General features: G+C 41.7%; 1 protein-coding gene across 4 annotated transcripts in view; it reads left to right on the top strand.

Annotated features, from left to right (window-relative positions):
- Positions 1 to 22,271, top strand: part of LOC126106314 (1-phosphatidylinositol 4,5-bisphosphate phosphodiesterase) — a 409,255-nt gene that overhangs the window by 376,432 nt on the left and 10,552 nt on the right. For all 4 annotated transcript variants that reach the window (XM_049912540.1, XM_049912541.1, XM_049912542.1 and 1 more), the window contains 4 exons: positions 10,556 to 10,733; positions 13,419 to 13,551; positions 15,031 to 15,101; positions 20,980 to 21,226. In XM_049912540.1, the coding sequence (XP_049768497.1) occupies positions 10,556 to 10,733; positions 13,419 to 13,551; positions 15,031 to 15,101; positions 20,980 to 21,226 (629 nt within the window). The remainder of the gene's footprint in view (positions 1 to 10,555; positions 10,734 to 13,418; positions 13,552 to 15,030; positions 15,102 to 20,979; positions 21,227 to 22,271) is intronic.

The following is a 22,271-nucleotide window of genomic DNA, read 5'->3' as shown; positions in this document are numbered from 1 at the left end:
AAGTTGATAATTTGGTAGCAGTCATGCTGAAGTAAAAGGCCAGACAATGTTAAATCAAACAATGGAAAATCCAGAATGGAATGTAACAATATTAGTATATTGTTTTATTCCATCATGGATTTTCCATTGTTTGGTTTAGCCTGATGCCTTTTCTTCCATTCTGACCCTGTGCTGTTTCCCTTTGTTAATATTTTCTAATGCATTACTATACTCAATGCCTGTCCTTCTTTCTCTTCTTTTGTGTGTTTCTCTTATTGCCATACAAACGCACTGCCCATGCTACTTCTGAGCCACAATGTATCGGTCATCTCAGTCTCACTCAACAGATGGCTACAAGACCACACTGACTGTTGGTGCAGCATCATATGCCCCAAATTACTCCTGCTGATATCATAAACCTTCAAATTAATCACTCTCCCATTTTTTCGTGTGTTATTTCCTGCACCTTTCCAGTGCCACATGATCTAGTTTTTCATCCTGCCAAACCCTCCCCACCCCCTACTCTTTCTTCGTTCTATCTAAGTTTGCTCCTACGAATTTTACCTCATCCAGTCACATCTGCCGTCCCCCTTCCTCACACTTATCCACCCTCTGACCTGCAACCAACAGTAAAATATTTTTTTTATTTATATATTTTCTTTGATCTCATTGTGACTTCACACCAATTTTAGTGAGTTTTCGCCTTTAACTATCGTCATACTCCCTCAGATTTCATCTTTTCCCCCCTTTTTCAATCGTTTCACCCTTTTCATGATTTTTCTCATGTATTTGGGTGTATTTTTGTGAATTTTTCAGACATAGTTCTATGTTATTTATGTATTTTTTTCGCACATTTTCCACCACCATGGACCCTTCCTCCTTCCATCTGCATCAATACAGTAAAGTTTCCTTATCCCTAGCCAGAACCCAATCCCACATACTGTTCCTTCACTGTTGCTAGGCTCATGGAATTCCCCCAAATGGTCTTATCATCAAATTCCCCGTCTCCGGCTGCCACCTTTCCTTCCACAATGACATCCATCTGTTCAGATTCCACCAACCCTTAGCCCTCTCCAACATAGTCCTGCAAAACCATATTGATGAAGCCCAAACCCCCTTGCAATACCTTCTCTCCACCTGTAAAATTATCCTGCTATGCAATTCCAAATTCTTGGAGTCCATAACACACATTGAAACTCTTGCCCTCCAGGAACTAGAGGAACATGCACAAGGCCACCTCAAAAAACAAATCTCTCTCCACCCTGCTCACTTCCTACTCCCTCCTTAGAGTACCACTGTCCACTACCTCTACAACCACCTCCAAACCTCCCCCACATCCCTTCACAGCTGACAAACCCTGTGACGCAGACCTACTACGTTTGGCCCACCCTCCAAAACTCCTTCCCGCACCACACAGAATTGAGAACCTAAACAGACCCGAAACACAGTCATGAACCTTTCCTCCAAAAACCTTAGCCCACCATCAAAGACCAATGTAGAACCCTGCCTGACTCAGTTTACTCCTCCATCCAACAGTGATCCACCCCCAAATCATCCCCTGTTAACTTTTCAGAATTTCTTAATCTCGAACTTTGCCTCACCATCATTCCCCAAATCCCTCAACATGCAAACTAACCTTACATCCGAGTAAAGAACAACATTCCACCTTTTAAAAACTGACCCAAAGCTTATAATCCTACCTGCAGCATAGGATCCACCACTGTTGCTTTGAACTGCGGGGACTCTGCCAGCTGTCAGATCATCCACCTATAAAGCATGCCACAGTGACTCCATTCCAGAAATCCAGCAGTATTTCCAGTATCTCCTCAAATCCGTAGCCCCTTCCCAGAACATCTCCCTGGAGTCCATCTATCTCCTCATCCCTACCACTCCCCACACTACTACCTTCTACATGCTTCCTAAAGTCCACAAACCCAACCACCCAGGCCACCCCATTGTGGCTGTTACTGTGCCCCCATGGAGAGAGAATATCTGTTTTCGTAGACCAACACCTTCAGTCTATTACCTGCAACCTACCCTCCTATATAAAAGATACCAACCATTTCCTTCACCGTCTCTCAACAGTTCTTGTCTCTTTACCACACAATGCCCTGCTTGTCATTATTGGTGCCACTTCCCTGTACACTAACGTCCCAATGCCCCTGGCCTTACTGCTATTGAACACTACCTTTATCAGCGCCTGACAGATTCCAAACTAACAACTCCTTCCTGGTTGCCATGACCAACTATATCCTCATCCACAGTTACTTCTCCTTTGAAGTTATTACCTACAAACAAATCTGTGGTACAGCTATGGGCATCCACATGGCATCATCCTATGCCAACCTATTCGTGGGCAATGTAGAGAAATCCTTCCTAAACCCCTCATCTGGTTCAGATTCAATGTGACATCTTTGCTATCTGTATCCCCGAGGGTGAGGACACCCTATCCACATTCCTCCAGAACCTCAACAGCTTCTCCTTCATTTGCTTCACATGGTCCTACTCAAGGCTGACCTGTTAAAATTCTTGGAATCTCTAATACATTCGCCCAATTCAGTTTCACATGGTACTATTCTGAATCCCATTCTACTTCCTTGATGTTGATCTCATCCTCACGAAAGGTCAGCTACACACTTCTGTTCACATTAATGAACAACAGTACCCATACAGCCTTGGCATTTGAGGCAAACATAGTTGTTTGGATGCAGACTCCTTACAGTATCATTCTCACCTTAACCTTCACTGGACACATTTACTCCACCAGCCTAGTTCGAAAGCAGATTTCTCTGGCCATCATATCCAATCCTGGTACTATTGATCCCTCATAAAAACAGCTTTGGAGTACACCACTTGTCACCCAGTGTTATCCTGGTCTTGAATGTATTAATCAGCTACTTCGACAAGTCTATGACTTCCTAAAATTGTATCCTGAAATGAGGTCCATTCTGTCTGAGATTTTGCCAACCACACCTTGAATAGATTTTCATTGCCCTCCCAATCCCCACAATATCTTTGTCAGACCCTATGCTCCTTCTACACCCATGTCCTACCGTATGGCTCCTACTCCTGAGACCGCCCCCCACTGTAAGACTTGCCCTGTGCACACTCCTAGCATCACCTATACCAGCCCTGTAACTGGCAAAATATACACTATCAAAGGAAGAGCCTCCTGTGAAACAACACGTCATATACCAGCTGTTATGTAAACGTAGTTCAGTCTTTACATAGGCACGATTACCAGCAAGTTATCGGTTAGGATGAATGGGTATAGGTAGAGGGTAAATACTGGAAATAAACAATATCCTGTTGGAGAGTATGCTCTACAACATTACCATTGTGACTTTGATGCCTGTTTCACACGTCTTCCCCCAGACATCAGGTTCTCAGAACTCCACAGGTGGGAGGTGCTGCAACATGTCCATGGTTATCACCATCCATCTGGCTTTGACTTACTTCAATTTCTTCAATCTCAGCATTTCTTCACAGTAACTCTTCCTTTCTTCGTTTTCTTTCATTTTCTGACCTGTCTGTATTTCAACCCCTTCCCCTTGCCTCTGTCACATGCAATGCACTTAGCTTTTTGTTCTTATTAACTCATGTGCAAAGTATTGGCAATAATCTCTGTATTGTGTATTACTGTACCTTACACCTTTTAAGCTCTCAGGTTTCCAAATCTTGTCTGGGAGTCAGTCCCCAACAGTCAGTCTTCACTCATCATCCCGTATGGTAAGTCTCCCCTGACCCGGACTTCTGGGCGAGTTTGCCGAACTCTGCCCCTTATCGTAAGCCTCTTCAGTCCTTTTGCTTCACTCCTCATTCTTCCCCCCTCAACCTTTCTGACAGGAGGAGCCACTGGCTATATGTTTGCAAATTTTAGTACCTTTCGTATGCATTTTCTCCTACTGCTGCTTGGTGAGTAGATTTTTTTATCTATACAGTTGCATTATATTTTCAAAAATAGATTCTTTTCATTCATATGTTTGTCTGTTTGACCATTTTTGTATTTTACTACTTCATCCGCACACCACTTAAGGAAGTTTATATCGCAAGGAATAGAAAATAGTACACTAGTATACAATTCGTAAGAGGTAATATTTAGGATTACTACATTTTTGCCCTGGTTGTCATTTTATGATTATTTACCCTTTAATTATTATTTGAAATATAGGAAACGCCTCTGAGCAGCAGTACTCGTGTACTCCTCGTACGCAGGTAACCGATGTGCAAGTTTAGCTCGACATAGTTGTCTGTATGTTTGAGCTATAGTATAAATAGCTGTTTGATTTATTACATTCTGAAATGAGAAAAAAACTGAAACATAGCCACTGCTGTTGTAAGAACTGACACTGGACATATGTGTTTGGCATTTGCCACTACATCCACGTTAGACATTTGCTTCCGTACAGCCTGACCGTCCTCAGAAAACTTACCTGTTCTGCTGTCGAACACCTCGGCACCGCCACAGACAGCTGTGACTGGGGATAAGCACTTGTGAAAGAAAGGATACTGTGGGGAAGTGGTCTAACTGTAGACTAGGGGCCATTCCCAGGACATACCTTTCACTCTGCAACAGAGTGTTTGCCATTTCGAGAGTTCCCGGCAGGTCAGAACTGCATGCTGGACTGGTACTGGAACCCAGAACTTTGCCATTCTCGGACAGTTCCCTTAGTGACTGACCTAATTGAGTGCAATCCACTGCCCACCCCCACAGGTTTACTCCTGGCAGCACCTCGCTCCTACCTTCCAGACTTCACTGAAGTTCTCCACTGAACCCTCATTCTATAAAGTTCGGAATGTACATCTACATGTAAACATGTACTCCGCAACCCAGTCTATGGTGCATTGTGGCAAGTATTCTGTACCCACTACTATAGTCCAATTGACAAGTGATGGTGGTTCGCACATGTTGAGGCACGGACGGGGACAGCATTGTTGACAATTCCAAATGACAATTGCGGTACGCGCATGCATGTGCTGTCCGCCCAAAGAAAGAGTATATTCTGCAAATTATGTCTCTGACTTGTTTATGCAGAATTTAACACTTACCACCACAATCAGCGATGGTGACTCACAACAAATGTAATTGCAATTCACTAAACAACTCGCTACGATCACGCTTAATTGCTTACTGCAAAACTTGCCTCTGCACCTATGCAGTACCACCTTTTTGGCCTACATCTACATACATACTCCGCAATCCACCATACGGTGCATGGCGGAGGGTACCTCATACCACAACTAGCATCTTCTCTCCCTGTTCCACTCCCAAACAGAACGAGGGAAAAATGACTGCCTATATGCCTCTGTACAAGCCCTAATCTCTCTTATCTTATCTTTGTGGTCTTACCGCGAAATATAAGTTGGCGACAGTAAAATTGTACTGCAGTCAGCCTCCAATGCTGGTTCTCTAAATTTCCTAAGTAGCGATTCATGAAAAGTACGCCTCCTTTCCTCCAGAGACTCCCACCTGAGTTCCTGAAGCATTTCCGTAACACTCGCGTGATGATCAAACCTACGAGTAACAAATCTAGCAGCCCGCCTCTGAATTGCTTCTATGTCCTCCCTCAATCCGACCTGATAGGGATCCCAAATGCTCAAGCAGTACTCAGGAATAGGTCGTATTAGTGTTTTATGAGCGGTCTCCTTTACAGATGAACCACATCTTCCCAAAATTCTACCAATGAACCGAAGACGACTATCCACCTTCCCCAAAACGGCCATTACATGCTTGTCCCACTTCATATCGCTCTACAATGTTACACCCAAATATTTAATCGACGTGACTGTGTCAAGCGCTACGCTACTAATGGAGTATTCAAACATTACGGGATTCTTTTTCCTATTCATGTGCATTAATTTACATTTATCTACATTTAGAGTTAGCTGCCATTCGTTACACCAATCACAAATCCTGTCCAAGTCACCTTGTATCCTCCTACAGTCACTCAACGACGACACCTTCTCGTACACCACAGCATCATCAGCAAACAGCCACACATTGCTATCCACCCTATCCAAAAGATCATTTATGTAGATAGAAAACAACAGCGGACCTACCACACTTCCCTGGGGCACTCCAGGTGATACAGTGTTCGTGGCAGCATGACTCGCAAAATTGTGTGACTTGTGTACAGATCGTCTCGCGTCCACATTATGACATTTTATATTGGCACGTCTGCCACTAAACGGGTCAATTGCACAAACAGTCATAGGAGCACAATTCTCTCTTGAGGATACCCGGCAGTGGCACAGCTCTACACCATGAGCTGAGGAACCCAACTGCTGCTGCACATGCAACATTTGGGTCTTCCCACCCGATACTAGCCTTCCTGAACTCAGGAGGTGGCATCTCGCCTTGTCACATCCTCGCATCCCGAACCCCTCCTCAGTTTCATCTATGGTGACATACAATTTCCATCTCCTCTTTAAAAAAATTATTATTATTTTGTAATTTACTTATTTATACAGTTACGTTCTTCATATTTTTATTATCTGCAACCTACCCCTCCCATCTATCCCTCCTTTTGCTTTACCGCTAACTCCTTTTCAGTTCTTAATCCTTTCACTACTACAAACATGCTCTTTGCATTCTGTGCTTAGGCTGCCTTTTTTAGAGCTGTCCTGCTCAACAAATGCTGCTGTCTGTGCTAAGAGATGGCTTTCCAGCTGATATGAAATACTCTAATCTTATTTTGTGAAAACTATTAGGTGAAAAAATTTGATTTTTGTACATCTTACAGTCTGATATCATCACTTGACAAAGAATTGAATTTCTTTTCACTATCCATTAGTCGTATTGCTCTGCGTCAAATTAAGTAAAATATTACAAAAATTTTTGAAGAGTTCACAGAGGTAAAATCGCTTCGTATAAACTTTGCGTGTGGTTGATTTTAGATATACATTGCAGTGAATGAAGTAGATACAGTATTGAAATTTTATTTAAAATCGAGAGTAGAATGATACCTCATGTTGTTCTCAAGTTATTGAGTTTTATATCTGACAGACAGTCGGGTGTGATTCACCCAGTACCTTCCATGTGGGCTTTCCAGCTGCTATGAAATACTTATCATCCATTTTTAAGAAAACTATGAGGGAAAAAATTTGATTTTTACACATCTTATAGTATCTAGTCATTTAGCATGTTTGTAATTATACAGGAATGTAATACCATATGATTATGAGCTCTTTGTAGAATTAGAAGAGTTTTCAGGAGGAAAACTTTTTTGTGTTGAGAAAGAACTGAAAGAAGTTCTGCTTCTACAGCCTCGTAGAGTAGGAATGTGATACAGACATACAGAAACCATTGCAGGATATGAAAGATAATGTTATAACTGTATTGTATACGTAATAATGTACACTTCACTTAATTTAATCAGCTGTAACATACTGCCGAATACACTTGTATCAAGATGTACGTGATGAGTAAAAAAGGACTTTAGAAGTTTGGAATGATAGTGATTTTTAGAGATAAATTACAGAATTGGTAGATGTGTCATTTTGTAGCAAAAAACCTCAAGTTTCACATAAAAATTTCAAGCGTTATTTTGGTTTGATGTGACTACCTTTTGTGATGCAGCACAGATCCAATTGGTAATCAATTTCTTTCCACACTTGCAGCAAATTGGGCATAACCAACATAGTGGCAGTGTAGATTTGATTTTTCATGTTGACTAAATTGTTTGGTAGGGGAGAAACATACAGACAGTCTTTAATGAGACACCAGATAAAGAAATCCAATGGTGTCTAATCTGGAGAGCAGAGTGACCATGTGATTGGCCCTTCACAGCCAATCCACTGACCTATCATCTTCATCAATCTGTGGAATTAAAAAGTTGTCAAGCATATCCAGATACACAATACCAATGACAGGATTTTTGCTGCTCCATATTCTGCAGTTGTGGGTGTTCACCACGCCCCTGACATGAATTGTTCATTCATCAGTGAAGATTATTGTGTTCAGGAATGTGTCGTCGTCCTCTGTCCGATGCATCATTTCCGAACAGAATTCCCCACAAGCAATCTTATTTGCATCAACAATGTGCTGTGCCACTGTAAATCCATAATTTCAAGTGTAAACATCTGCTTAGTACTCACCAAAAAGTCTTCTATGGAATGCCAGTCTCACAATATGCAATGATTGTTGTGGACTGCGGGCAAAGCTCTCCATAACCTGTTCCACATAAACATCAATATGTGGGAAACCTGGTGATTTATCATGTTGCAGTGAACAACCCATCTCAACGAAGTTGTTGTTACAAGAGTAAATTGTAAGCCTGCTTGGAGGTTCTTTAGCATATTCAGTGTGAAATTTATGTTGAACAGGTTTTGCAGACTTTGGCTGATGAAAACACACAGCGAGCATGCTCCACATCAGTGAAAGTAGCCATTTTAACTATGCACTATGCCGACGCTTCTGATGACAGAATGGGGTGCTGATGCACTTCGTGAAACAAACTTCAGGTAGTTTATTACAAAATGGTAGATCTACCAATTCTGTGGATTATCTCAATAAATCTCTGTATCATTCCAAATTTGTAAGGTCCTTTTTGATTCACCATGTATAAGCCGGTCTGACATACAAAAATTATAACTCCAAGTGGCTATGAATAGCTATTCTGATAATGAGATATGTACACCTGTCTGGCACTTTCTGTAGTGACCTCTTGACAACTCTCTCTCTCTCTCTCTCTCTCTCTCTCTCTCTCACACACACACACACACACACACACTCTCTCTCTCTCTCTCTCTCTCTCTCTCTCTCTCTCTCTCTCTCTTCATACCACTGTGTATATCTTGACACATGTACATCTATCAGTAATGTCTTATTTACCTATGTGCATCTGAGGTCAGCTTGCTCGTTTTATTTTCTGTGTGTATGATACTCAGTTCACTCTCTGTAATCCACTGTTGGTCAACAGGGTAGTTCTACAGATATCCAGAGACAAAGAAATTGACGACATATTGTACACATCGACAGCAAAAGTAAATAGGGCTGATTGGAATTTGGCACACATACAGGATGAACATTAATAAAACCAACAAAGTGCAGGGGTTGATTATTGATTGGCATTGGAGGAAAAAGGGTCCTATGAACATGTGTCTGGAATGGTGAGTGTGTGTGGAATGACAACAAATCATCCCAGAACACAGTACAGAGCTGCATTGAATCCACATCACAACAGATGGTCGAAGTGGGCTCCTTGGGATGCAATGCGTGCAGTCACATGTTGCATGATGGTTTGCTGCATTCTTTCACACATTCTCGCCTCTCTCTGAATAGCGTCACAGGTGAAGTGAACACACTGTTGAAGGGTCTGCTCATCAGGAACCAGAACAGCATACACAGTGTTTTTCAGATGCCCCAGAGGTAAAAATTGATGGGGTTTAAGTCTAGTAATCTAGCAGGCCCTGCTACAAGGCCTCTGTGTCCTGTCAAATATCCGGGGAAGATGTTGTGGAGTGGGGTGGTGCTGCATCATGCAGAAACCTGTCATATTGCCAAAGGCACATTTTGAAGCAGCCCAGGCAGAGTAGTCTGCAAGAAATGCAGGTAAGTTCCTCCATTGAGGTGTTGTGGAATAAAATAACTGTCCCAGGTAAGTGGTCGCCAAGAATTCCCACCCACACCTTGATGCTGACGAGATGCCACAACCATTCCCTGAGGATTGTCTGTACCCCACAGATAATGGTTATGCAGACTGATGATGCCAATTCTGGTAAATGTTGCTTAGTCGGTTAAGAGGACTGATGACAGAAAGCACATAAATGTGATGGTCTGCTGCAAAAACCATCAATAAAATTGTTCTTGTAGAGGGAAATCCACAGCTGATAATCCTTGTACTTTTAGCAGGTGATAAGGATAGTAGCAGGATATACATAATAGTACTTTAGCTGTCACCATGTTGGTAGGCCACTTGCCTGGAGACTGTACTAGGGTTCGTCTCAATATCCTGTAGAACCCAGCCCTCCAGATCTAGTGTCTGCACAGTCCGGCGCCTCCCTGCATGTTCGTCTGTCTGAAAGGACCCTTAATCACACAAATGGCCAAAAAGGGCCTGGAATGTTGTGTGATGGTGGGTATCTCTGAAGGATACTTGTTTTGGTAGAGCCATTCTAACTCTTGACCATTTCCATCTGCCCGATTGTACACAAGCACCGTCTCGGCTTGTGCCTGACATAAATAACAGACCATTCTGCTGCTTATAGTACACTGTGTCAACCACACTGCCTGCAATGCGAAAGGAACACACGGCATGTGGTCAGTGGAACTTTCGTTCCTCAGCGCCATGTACTGTGGCATCGATGCATTTCCGGACCCGCATTCAAAGGACCTTTTTTCCTCCATTTCCAGCCAAGAATCCATCTCTGCAGTTTGTTGGTCTCATTAATGTTCACCCTGGATGTTGTTATGAGACACAGATCAACATCAAAGAATACCAGTTAGTTAAAAGTAAAAGATAAAAAAATGAGCTGTATAAGAGGTCTCTGAACACACACTCATTCTCAGCAGCCAACTGTAGTACTGTAATCAATACTAAAAACAAGTAATCACTCTTAACGTTGGTGCCAGCAGAAGACTTGAAGTTTGAGCCGATCACGGTTGACTCCCTGCGGGCGGAGAAGGGCTTCCAGAAGACAGCACGCAAGCAGCAGAAGGAGCTGGAGGCACTGCGGAAGCGCCAGCTCAAGGAACGTCTTGCCGTGCAGAAGCAGCAGTGTGCCGCGATTGAGAAGCTCATCAAGGGCAAGAAGTGAGTCTCTCACTCTTCTAGCTTAAATTCATAAATATATCATGCGCTCACAGGAAGAAAAAGATATCGGACAAGTGTTCAGCAAAACTTTGTCGACAAATTCTTACTTTTCAAATTACCTTCCATTAGGAAAGTCGCATGCACTTCACAACTATGATATAACTTCCAGAATGGTAAAGAACAGCAACCAGTCATTGTTTCCATTCTAGCCTTATTAGAGGAGGTCTCCAGATTTTGGCTAGTAACTAGCCATTATCGGTGTTAAAAATTTCCAGGAATATGTAGTCAGAGCATAGCACACAGAAATTAGAACTCGTGACATGGCCTATATCATTTGTACATTAAATTACATACCAGTATTTCAGAGTTGTTGTACATGCTCTAGTATATCTACACCTGTTGTTCAGGCTCTTGTCACATTCCATTAAAGACTACTGTGTAATGAAGGTAGGCTTTGCAGAGAACACATCGGTTGGGTGCGTGATGCCCTCTATGTGAACTACATAATACATAACCTTCATAGTAAGGCAATTATGGTCTCTAAAATTTGCATATTATATTGGTTTAGATGGATGTATGTTGATGATAACAGTAATTCAGGATCTTACTATTATTGTACTTGTAATTAAAAATCAATATGAAGTTATACAGAGACCGATATTTTCTACATCGATTTCGGATTGGCAGAACACACCAATGATCTATCTTCATGATATTTGGCACCATGTATCAGCTATTCAGTAAATAATATGAGTCAAGTACCTAAACACGATGATAAAGGGGAAAAAGAAGTGTAAGAGAAAAAAGTATTTGAATCAATTCCAACAGTCACAGCATACATCATGTGCCTCCTAGCTGTTTGTAAATTTTATGAAAAATGTGATGAAACTGATTTTACATTTGCTTTTAAAGATTAACAAAATAATTGGCACATAAGAAATATATCTGGTATTTTTTGTGTCTTCTAATGTTAACTGTTAAATGTGGCAGTAAGTCAGAATAGCTTAAGTAATTTTACTTTTATTTTGTCTTATTCCTGTGCAAATTTTAAATTTTATTAGAGACCGTAATTGCCTTATTATGAATTTTATGTAAGCGTAGGCTTCCGGGGCCACTGTCTTTGTTAATAAAATTCTTCTAGGCTGTTGACCCCATCATTAATGCATAAAATTGTTGCAAATGGCCTTCGGAGGATAGGGGGAAGGGTGTTAGGCATTCTTTATTGGTTTTTTATATAATCGTTTGTCATTGGTGGATAAATACATTCTTTAATTGGTTTTTACATTATTTCTTGTCATTGGTGGAAACAGGCGGAAACTGCCACTACTGACCTGGCGTGTTTTCCCAGATGGATATATCTTTCATGCTCTGCAATTTGTGCCCTGACCTTCGCTGAGCTACCATCGAGGCAATCTTTTGGAGCAATAAGAAAATAAAAGATGTTGCAGGCTCAATGAAAGCTGCCATCGACAAGCTGAACACCACAGCAGTCTATGCAAATTTGGACTGGTGTCAGCCGGGGCAGCCAATTGGCAACTCAATTGCAGAGCATCTGGGTCAACCCTCCAGGGCAGCTGTGACGGAACAGTGGGATGAATGTGATAAATGGATAATATTCTCTGAAGCCCGCATACTGGTGAAACAGCCATTTACATTGAGGAGGAAGATTAGAAAGGCAATAGAAACAGCCAAGCGACCCACGATCTTGAACGGAAAGGACAGGTGTAGGCTTCTACTGTTCTGGCTGCCAGCAGTGACAACACTATGGGAGGACAGCATGCTCAGAGCATCTCGCACAGGTGTGTGGGAGACTGTGGTGGTCGTATGTACACTGAGCGTAATCACGCCACAGCCCGCACCTGGCAACAGGTAAACAGTGCCATGTCACAGCTGCTGCCCATTTCTAATTTGCCTGTTTCTATCAGTGGCAATACCTATCAAGTGTGTCTTTATCCACCAGTGGCAAGGAATGATGCCTAACACGCCTCCTCTTATCCTCAAGTACCCATAATCAGCTTCCTCTGTTTCTATATAAGATATTAAAAGTCTCTCTCATTCAGCAGTAATCTCAGCACAAAGCCTCAGCACAAAGCCGTGAGGAAGGCCACTTGCAATAGTGGTGGCAACAATTGACAATTTTGTGTATTAACAAGGCTGTCAACAGCCCAGAAAATTTCATTGACTATGATGGTTATGTATTATGTAGTTCACATAGAGGGCACCACACAGCCAGCCGATTTGTTCTTTGCAAACATACAGAAATAAAAATAAACTTATGAACAGAAGTCATTTATAAACTCATCTCTTAACTAATGAAAATACTTTCAAATGTCACAAGCATCGTTTGTCGGTTAGGTAGACATTGAGTAACTTGCCACTTACTGAAAGTGACTTGTTGCAGCTCAGTATGTCATTTTACATGAGAAATTGGGCACATTCTATGTATGTGGTATGATATTTACACAGGTTGTCAGCTGCGTAATTGAAATTTTATGCATATCGTGCCCTTATAGGTACCATTCATTTACCATTACTGTTAAAGCTAAGTAGATGTAGATGTAATAGAGTGTGTGATCGTTTTCTAGAGATCTATCCAAAATGACTTCTGCGAACTTACATTTTATGTGACATATATTGCAAGGAAAAAAGACTACATCACATAATATTTGTATTTCGTGTTTGCAGTAAAAATGAACTCGCATCAGATCCGCAAGTTCGAAAGGTCGTAGCCGAGCAGACATCGCAGTGGTCAGAGATGGTGGAGCGGCACCGAAAAGAAGAGTGGGAGATGCTGAGGGCACACCTCCAGGATCAGCAGGTAACTAGCAATCACCCATTGTCTCCGTCGTCCCCTATCTGGGAGACTGAGTAGCCAAAATTCGCAGGGACGACAGTCCCATTTTGGGAGATGCCGCGTATGACAGCTCAGTGTTGCTATTGCAGTTGTCATACCAAGAGACACAGTATCTGTGCTGCCCATTACAGACAGGCCTGTGTGGGCACTGCAGCATCACTTGCAAAGGAGGACGATAGTTGGTGTGAAACATATGGGTGATAACGTACTGGCAGTTACACAAACAGGGTCTGAGGTGGATTTGTGGTATCACAGAGACAGTGTTTCCAGCATGTAGACAGCTGCACGGTAGTAAGTGCGAGCATTTGGAGCACAGATAGGAGGTGACTGGTAGTCTGCTGTGGGTTAGTTTTGGATGTGTGGCGTCAGGAACTTACTTGTCCCAGGGCTGTATGGAAATGTAGGTGTGTGTGTGTCAGCTGATGGCTGATGTTGCTGCACACCCTGTGCCTCCCTGTGACTTTTGGCCACTGAATACCCAGATCTGAACACTGGTATATAAGTTGTCTTAACTGAAATTACTTTTTAGGTATAATTTACGAACTATTTTCTGGAAATAATTATTTACATAAAGATTTATGCACCTAATAATCAATAACAAACATTGCAAAATTTGACAATATAAAAACTATCGGCTTCCTGTCTTTGTACAATTGTCAGTTAAATTATTGATAAGAAGCTAGAAAAATTAAAAATGAAATTTTCGTTACTTGAAAACTAAAGCAAAATATTAGTTTCACTGTAAAGTGGTTTTGACTGTAAGTTAATGATTGTGATTACTAATTTTTGTGGTTCGAGATTGACATTGCTAAATGGATGGGTATGAAAAATAAAATTATATTATAAAAAAATGGTGTTTTGGTGATCAAATATATGCAAAATTATTTAAATGTGGAATATATAGTTTAAGTATAAAAATCAGTATCAATTTTTTACATCCTGAGGGACCATAAGTCTTAGTATGTGATATAAATTTCAGCTTGATACCTGTATCCATTCCTGAGAAAAAGGGTCTTAACAGTCGGACTCAAGGGCGGACAGACAGATGAATGACAGAGTGGTCCTAAAAATGAGACAGTTAATATATGACTAATCAATTAAATAGTGATTTGTATTTAAATACCTCCTGCAACAGCTTGTGTGTGTCAAGGTTTAATGCTGCAAGTGCACAGAACCAAAGTATTCAATTGAAAGATGCCCCACTTTCTCTGCACTGTTAGCTTCACACATTAAACTTGGCAGGACAGTAAAGTTTGACTGGAAATACGACAGTTGGATTCACATGCGACTCTTTCTGTGAGTTGGAGTCAATAGCAGAGTCTCAAAATGTACAATTATCAATCATTTTCAAGCATATTAACATTCATAATTGCATCAAAGAATATTATCAATGCACTCATTTGTTTTTGAGCTTTCATCACTGGGTTTTATTGTATGTTTCAGGAGATCCTGAAGAAACTCATGGAGACTGTACAGGCGATGCAAATAAAGCAATTGGAAATGAAACATGAAAGGTAATTACTATTTTCTGCTTCATCTCACTGTAGCCTTACCAATCACTTGGAAAAAAGAAGTGAGGGACTTTACAATGGTGTTAACACAATCCACTAAAAATTCCTTATTACTGCTATGTTTTTAGGAACATGTTTATTAAAATAACACAGTTACTGAGGTGGACCTATTAATGAAATAGTATGTTCTGTGCTGTATGCGATGGACCTGCCCTTTTATTTGCTATTAAAAACCAGACTTCAGGACTGAATAGTATTGTTACTAACACTCAGCTCTCACACTGTAATTTATAAATGATAATGATTTAACGAACTACTGGTGATGAATTAAATCTTGAATAGTCACTTTAAGATGACTGAAGAATGGGAGGAACCTCAGCAGTTTTCACACCCAAATAAATTTTGTAAGTCACTTGTGATAACACCAAACATAAAACTTCTAATATGCAGAATGATATTGCAGGAAATACTGATGAATATTGAAATTACAATACAATTTTACATAGAAGCCATGCATTATTCATGTTGCATAATGGTGTGGAATCTGCACCATTAGTTAAGGATGAACCCAATATTATCAGTTTTTCTGAAAGGTGGATGCTTACTAGTAGCATTAATAATCATGTTCACCTAGGCACATCAGCATTTGCTCACTAAAATTCACTGTCTAGCAACACTTTCACATCACTGTTCTCATTATTGTGTCCATACTGTAAGTGTATCTTCACACTAAAATATGCGCACCAGCACCTAATGTCCATTGAATGACGGGGTTCCCCTTATAATGCACTAACTTTACTTAAAGCCAAGCTTGTCAAATACATTTTTCCATTTAGTTAATTTCATAACCAGTATACATACTCTTTCAACATATTCAAGCACTAATACAGCTATTTGCTCATATGATATTTACATAAGAAACAATTTACAAGCTCACGTTTTGCCCGCCAGATGGCACCGTGCTGCAGTCACTACCCATGAACTTGTAATTTGTTTGGCTTTCTGTCAGCAGATGGCAGTTGCATACTAAAGTGTAATTAATAGTTCCTCCCAGTAGAGGTCAGGAGCTCGCATATTCCTCACATTACTATGTGCTCACTTCCCCACCACATATTTGCGCAACTCGGTACAAGTTGCCAACTTGTGAAAACGTAATTATCTTTTTCGTAACTATTATGTAGTTGACCTTGTCATGTTAAGAGTACCCTATTAAGAATTTATTACAAGAAAAGCTAGTTTTTACCATTCAACTCACTTTTTGATAGCAGTCAGGAGACTTTTCAGTCACATTGGAATAATTTTCTTTTCACTGTCGAAATTTCAGTAATTTTGAGCAAATTGATACTGTCTGTGGCTCATCCCTCTAATAGGCAGCCCTAGAGTTCCATTTCACAACCTAATGTATCGGACACACGGATAGCTCCGTGTACTCGGGGCATTATTCACACGTCTCCGTTCCTTCAGAGGAGCGTCCTGTCCCCATTGTTCCATGTGCAGCAGATATGACTGCCTTCAGCTATGGCCAGGCTGGGTGTAACCTGTTGCTGGAATGTATTTGTTCATTTGATAAAAGATAGCAGGGGTGGACTACTGAAACTGGTTAGGAGCTAACAGAGGCGGAGGTCCAGGCTGGGAGGTGGGATTTTGCAGAGGCAGAGGAGACAGGAGGAGTGTCTGGAGGGCACAGTACGAACTGCTGAGCAGCTGCGGCCCTTGCACAATGTCCTCAGTGGGGAAAGGGTTCTCCTTTCTGAAGGGCAGTCAGCCTCCGAGTACTACACTCCGCCAGCGAGAAATTGTTTTCAAATAATTTTTCTTTTTTTCTTTCTTTTTCTTTTTTTCCCTTGTCTGTGAGAATGGATTTATATTGGATTTTTGTGTTTACACAGGTACCATGCGTGGCATACTAGCTGATGAAGCTCATCTGGGAAACTTGGGCAGTATTATAAGAACACTTTTGTGAATGTTGTGTGGGAAGAGGATAAACATTGTATATTGGCAGCTAATAACTGACTCCAGAAAAAGGCGGGTGCTAGTGCAGGAAGAGCAGTTAGAACATATTGAAGAAATATGCAAGTTGTAGGGAGTGGAAGTAGAATTTTGTTCAAAGAAATGCCATAATGATACTGCAGTAGCGGTCTGAATTATGGAACTGTTTTTGAAAACAGTTGTCTGAAGCTAAAATTAGAGGCATAACTTACAGTGTATGTAATAGTTATATAAAAACTAAACAAACTGCAATAACTTTATGGTGCACACTGGGAAGCCAAAACATTGAGAGTGCTGTACAGGCTGAATCCTGTCCTGTGGCTCTGTGACACAGCAAAGAAAGCGTACTGGTGGAGGAGAAGTGAAAAGGGAATTGGTGGTGTGATACTGCTTACAAATTGGGAAATCCACTGATTAAGTGACTTGTGTAGAGGGAAGTTTGTTATGGGCTGGCATCTAAAATGAGCATCTGAGACACTGAAGCCGGACAGCTGTTTGTGTGCTGCTCTGGTGATAATCTGTGGGACGTGGTTAAAGGACAGTGAAAGCTTAAGGAGGTGATGAGGTGTCAGACGTCCACACCTCCCCACAGAATATGGACATTGGAGGTTTGTCTACTGTGTAAAGTGGGATAGGCAGTGATCTGTGGCAGGTCTGGCAACATGTTACAATGCTGGTAAGGGCAAGAGTGTTTTGGAACACACTGTCCAGTGCACATCATCGAATGTATGGCTCTGCAGCTTGACTTGTAGTGTCCCTGTGTCAATCTGACAACATTGTTAATTGCAATTTCAATGGACACAGGATCCACAGAGATTGGACTACGGGTCAATAGAAATGTCTTGCACGGTTGGACGAATTGAGTTTCTTGTTCTGCCAGCACGACAGTCATATTCGAATATGTTGTTGGCCACACAAATGGCTGCTCGAAATGTGCACCCGTGCCACGGGTGTGGGCTGGTAGGTTGGTAATACGCTGTGGTGAACATTTACCTGGGCGCCCACAGTAACCTGTGGTGGTAAATGAAAGACCCATGCTGGCTATGGACTATGTAAGAATTAAAGTGGATCACCTGCATCCCTTCAAGTTCAATGTCATCCCTGACTGTGACAGCATCTTCCAGTGGGATAACTGTCCATGTCGTGAAGCTAGAATCATGCTATGATGGCTTGAGAAGCATAGTGAACTGATGTTGATGTCTAGGACACACAATTATCCTGATCTGAACCCAATGGAACACATCTGGTGCAGTGTTGGGGACTAGCTCCACATCCAGAAACCTCCAGCCCGTAATTCATGTGATCTATGTGTAGACAACTGGTGTTGCATATCTCTGGAAAACTGCTGAGGACGTATCGAATCTGTGCCACACAAAATCGCTGCTGTATTACATTCTGAAGGCACTTCAGGAGGTAGTCATTATGTTTTGACTCTTGAGTGCATTCAATTTAAAAGCACGTGATGTAATAATATCACGGTAATGAACAATAGGATTAAACAAATTAAAGTTACAGTTTAAATTCAGAGGTAATATGAAGCAGGCTGGTCATATACACCACTGCACATTCACGTTATAGTATTCAGCAATGAAATTGATATTGTACATCTACTGTAGAATGGTGCCTACTTTGCTGGCTATATGCTGCCACTGTGCTATGATCCACAGTGTCACAGAGGCTCCACTACCTAATTTCCATGTTGTGTTAGTATGTCCATTGCCAGTATCTTCCAAACATAACAATGATTTATATTTACTCCTGACACTTCTCTCGGTCACCATATTGTACTGAACAACACTTTAATACACTGGTAACGCAAATGGAATTTGATGCAGCTCGTCACGTGGGGTTCTGCAAACAAATAGAGCAGGCTCTGAGTCTGTTGCAGGCTCCTATCCGTGAATGACACGTCTGTTACTCGTTATCGGCCACAGGTGAAGCAAATGGGAAGGGAGGTGATGAGGTGCACATTTTACAACAAATGACCTCTGCATGATAGAATTATGGTACTGTAAGGTGGTCTTTTGCTCGACGTTAAAATACCAGCCTGAATCGCCAAGAATTTGAAATTAGTGAGGGTTTACTGTGTATCGAAATAGAGCTCTGACGTGCGGCAGTGTTTGGAAGTGGCAGGGGACTGAAAGTGGGCTGTATATAGCTTATGTGTGCGGTCCTGAAGTCTTGGGCAGAAGAATGTCTAGTCAACATGATCGTTTAAAATGCTACCACAGAAGCTACTGTAATAATGAGGGACCAAGGGATGGAGGCCTCAGGCTGGTTATATAACAACTTTGTAGGTCTTGGATGAAAGTGTGTAGTAAAAACTTATTTAAAATTACTTCCCTAATATTCTTCTGATGATTTGGATACACACAACACAGATTAACAGTTCTGTTGACAACAAATTGCTTTACTGCAGTAGGAAGTGCTCGAATAATTCTGAAGATTTTAATAATGTGTGGTGGAGTCAATATTTGTGTGGATCTGGCATCTTGGGGCTTGTGCTCGAATAATTCTGAAGATTTTAATAATGTGTGGTGGAGTCAATATTTGTGTGGATCTGGCATCTTGGGGCTTGTGCCAAAGTTCATTTAGTCTACAGTGATTGTTTAGGAATGAAGAATTAGCTGACAACGCACTAACTTATGGAGAATTCATGAAAAGATAGCAAAACTCACTTAGATCTAGTATAGTGGAACCAAAAATACTGCATAGTTTAATTTGTATCTAAAGTGAAACAGAAGCACCACCCAGCCATACCGTGAGTGGGATTGTAGGTGGTGATGTTGCCCTGAGACTATGGAGGCCAGCCATTTGAAACTCCCCACGCTGCACCCTCCTGGCTTTCTGATGTGTAGCTGGAGCAACTTTGAGGCTCTGATCAAAATGGTGTGAAAGCTTTACTTGCAAGAAAACTGCTCCATGAAGGCACTGAGCTCCTCTTCTCTGTTGTTTTGGCAGAGAGATGCAATTTCATTTTTGTAATGCATAGTTAGCCATCTCTAACAAATGCCTTGAAGACTGAGAACTTTCTGATTTCACACAGATGAAACACAGTTTAGTTGCTTCCTGGCAGAGTAAAACTGTGTGCCAGACTGAGATTCAAACTCGGGACCTTTGCCTTTTGCAGGCAAGTGCTCTACCGACTGAACTTCCTGAAAGCAACTCACAACCCGTCCTCACAGCTCTACTTCCACCAGTACCTCGTCACCTACTTTCCAGACTTTAGAGTCCAGTTCAGCGTACAGTTTTAATGTGCCAGGAAGCTTTGTACCTGCACACATTCCACTGTAAAGTAAAAAATTCATTCTGGAAATATACCCCAGCTGTGGTTAAGTCATGTCTCCACAATATCCTGACTTTCAGGAGTACTAGTCCTCCCAAGTTTCTTAAGAGAAAGTCTGCAATGTTTGGAAGGTAGGAGATGGGGTACTGGTGGAAGTAAAGCTTTAGGGATGGGTTGTAAGTGATGCTCGGGTAGCTCAGTTAGTAGACCTTTGCCTGTGATAGGCAAAGGTCCCAAGTTCAAGTCTTGGTCCAGTTTCAATCTGCCAGGAAGTTTCATATCGGTGCATCCTCCACTGAAAAATGAAAAATTCATTCTGGGCACAATTTAGTAATTTCTAAATCAATTCCAGTTAATATTCATAGTCGTAACATCACTATGACAGTCCACTTTTCTTTCTTTCTTTGCTCCTCCCCCCCCCCTCTCTCTCCCCCCCCCCCCTCCCCCCTCATCAACCTCCCTGTCACAATTCAGTTTTCTGTTGTAAAATAAGTTTTCGTTTGTGATATAAGCAAATGATTTCTTTTTTCAGACTTACTTTGTCAACTATTAGTTTCAGGTCTCCAACAGTGTTTACGGATGTCATTGCACCCTTTTGATTTGCAGAGAAATGAAGGAGATGAATTCTCGTCAGGCAAAGATCTCAGTGGAAACGATGAAGGAAGTTGCCAATGACAAGACTCTGAAGACTAAAGGGGAGAAGGACCGCAGGCTACGAGAGAAGAAGCAGAACAACACGAAGAAATTCATGGACGAAAGGCGAATGGCTCAGATGAAGCAGGATAAGGAGCGTGAGAAGCTGAATGTGAAGCACAAAAAGCAAGCTGAGGATGTCCAGACAGAACTGCAGAATGTGAGTACTATCTGAAAAATGGGGAGGTACTGCCATGGGCTGCTGAGTTAAACAGACTGTTGTTGTAGCTCTGCTCAGTGTCATATGAGTGTCACTCACTAGTTCTGCTGTAACATCTCCAGTCTCTTACATAAGTTGTCCACCCGAACTGTGGCCAAGAGCATAGCGAAGATACCATCCACCCAACCCCCCTCCCCCTCCTCCAGACCTCCAGTGGTGGAGCACACATGTGAGCATCACATGTCTCACTTTAGTGGCTGCTTCGCTGGCCTCTGGATCCTTCCCCTTGTATACACCAGCTTCTCTGAATCACATAGATGAAAGTCTGCTCTGGGGCATGACCTGTGCTGCACCTGCCCCCTCCCCCACCCCCCACCCCTCCTTAATCCCCTAGCTCTTATTTGTTTCTCTCATCCAATCCTCCCAGCTCAACTCATGCCTCAGTCTGTCTGTACTGTCAGCAAAATTAGCTCCAAGGATGACATTCTCCGGAAGCTCAGTAATGACTTCAGTCTTCTTCAAACCGGCAACACGATTTCACCCATGACTGTAAATGCTACCTGTATTTGCTAATGACTGATGTCAATTCTTGTGCCAGTGTAAAGAAGCAAATGGAATGAATAGACTTTAATTAATTTTGCCTCAGTAGGAAGAGGCACGAAAAAAAATACTGTCGAAAAAAGATGAGTTACACCTGTACACTTCTAACTTACTGGTTGTGCACATATGCCTACTGCTTAGCTTTCTTACAACTGGCATATGGAAGAAAAACATGAAAATAACGACTGGCAGTCACATGCAGTCTGCATAACTGCACTTTCAAATTGTAACAGCAAAACGAATAACACTTGCTGAGAGCCAGCCTTCTGTAAAATAAGGTAGAAGTATTTAGACACAGACACTTACAGTTCCTAGAGCAGTGGTTCCGAAACTTTCTGATGAGTAAAACCAATGACAGTTTAATGATCACTCAAGATTAGTTTTTTAACCCCTCCCCCGGGGGATCGCAGTTTTTTCATGAATTAGTGCGTGGTGCGCATGGGGC

This window comes from Schistocerca cancellata, chromosome 10 (genome assembly GCF_023864275.1).
Source record: "Schistocerca cancellata isolate TAMUIC-IGC-003103 chromosome 10, iqSchCanc2.1, whole genome shotgun sequence".
Classification (NCBI taxonomy): domain Eukaryota; kingdom Metazoa; phylum Arthropoda; class Insecta; order Orthoptera; family Acrididae; genus Schistocerca; species Schistocerca cancellata.
The sequence above is the reverse complement of the archived record's forward strand: the minus strand, read 5'-3'. Positions and strand labels throughout refer to the sequence as shown.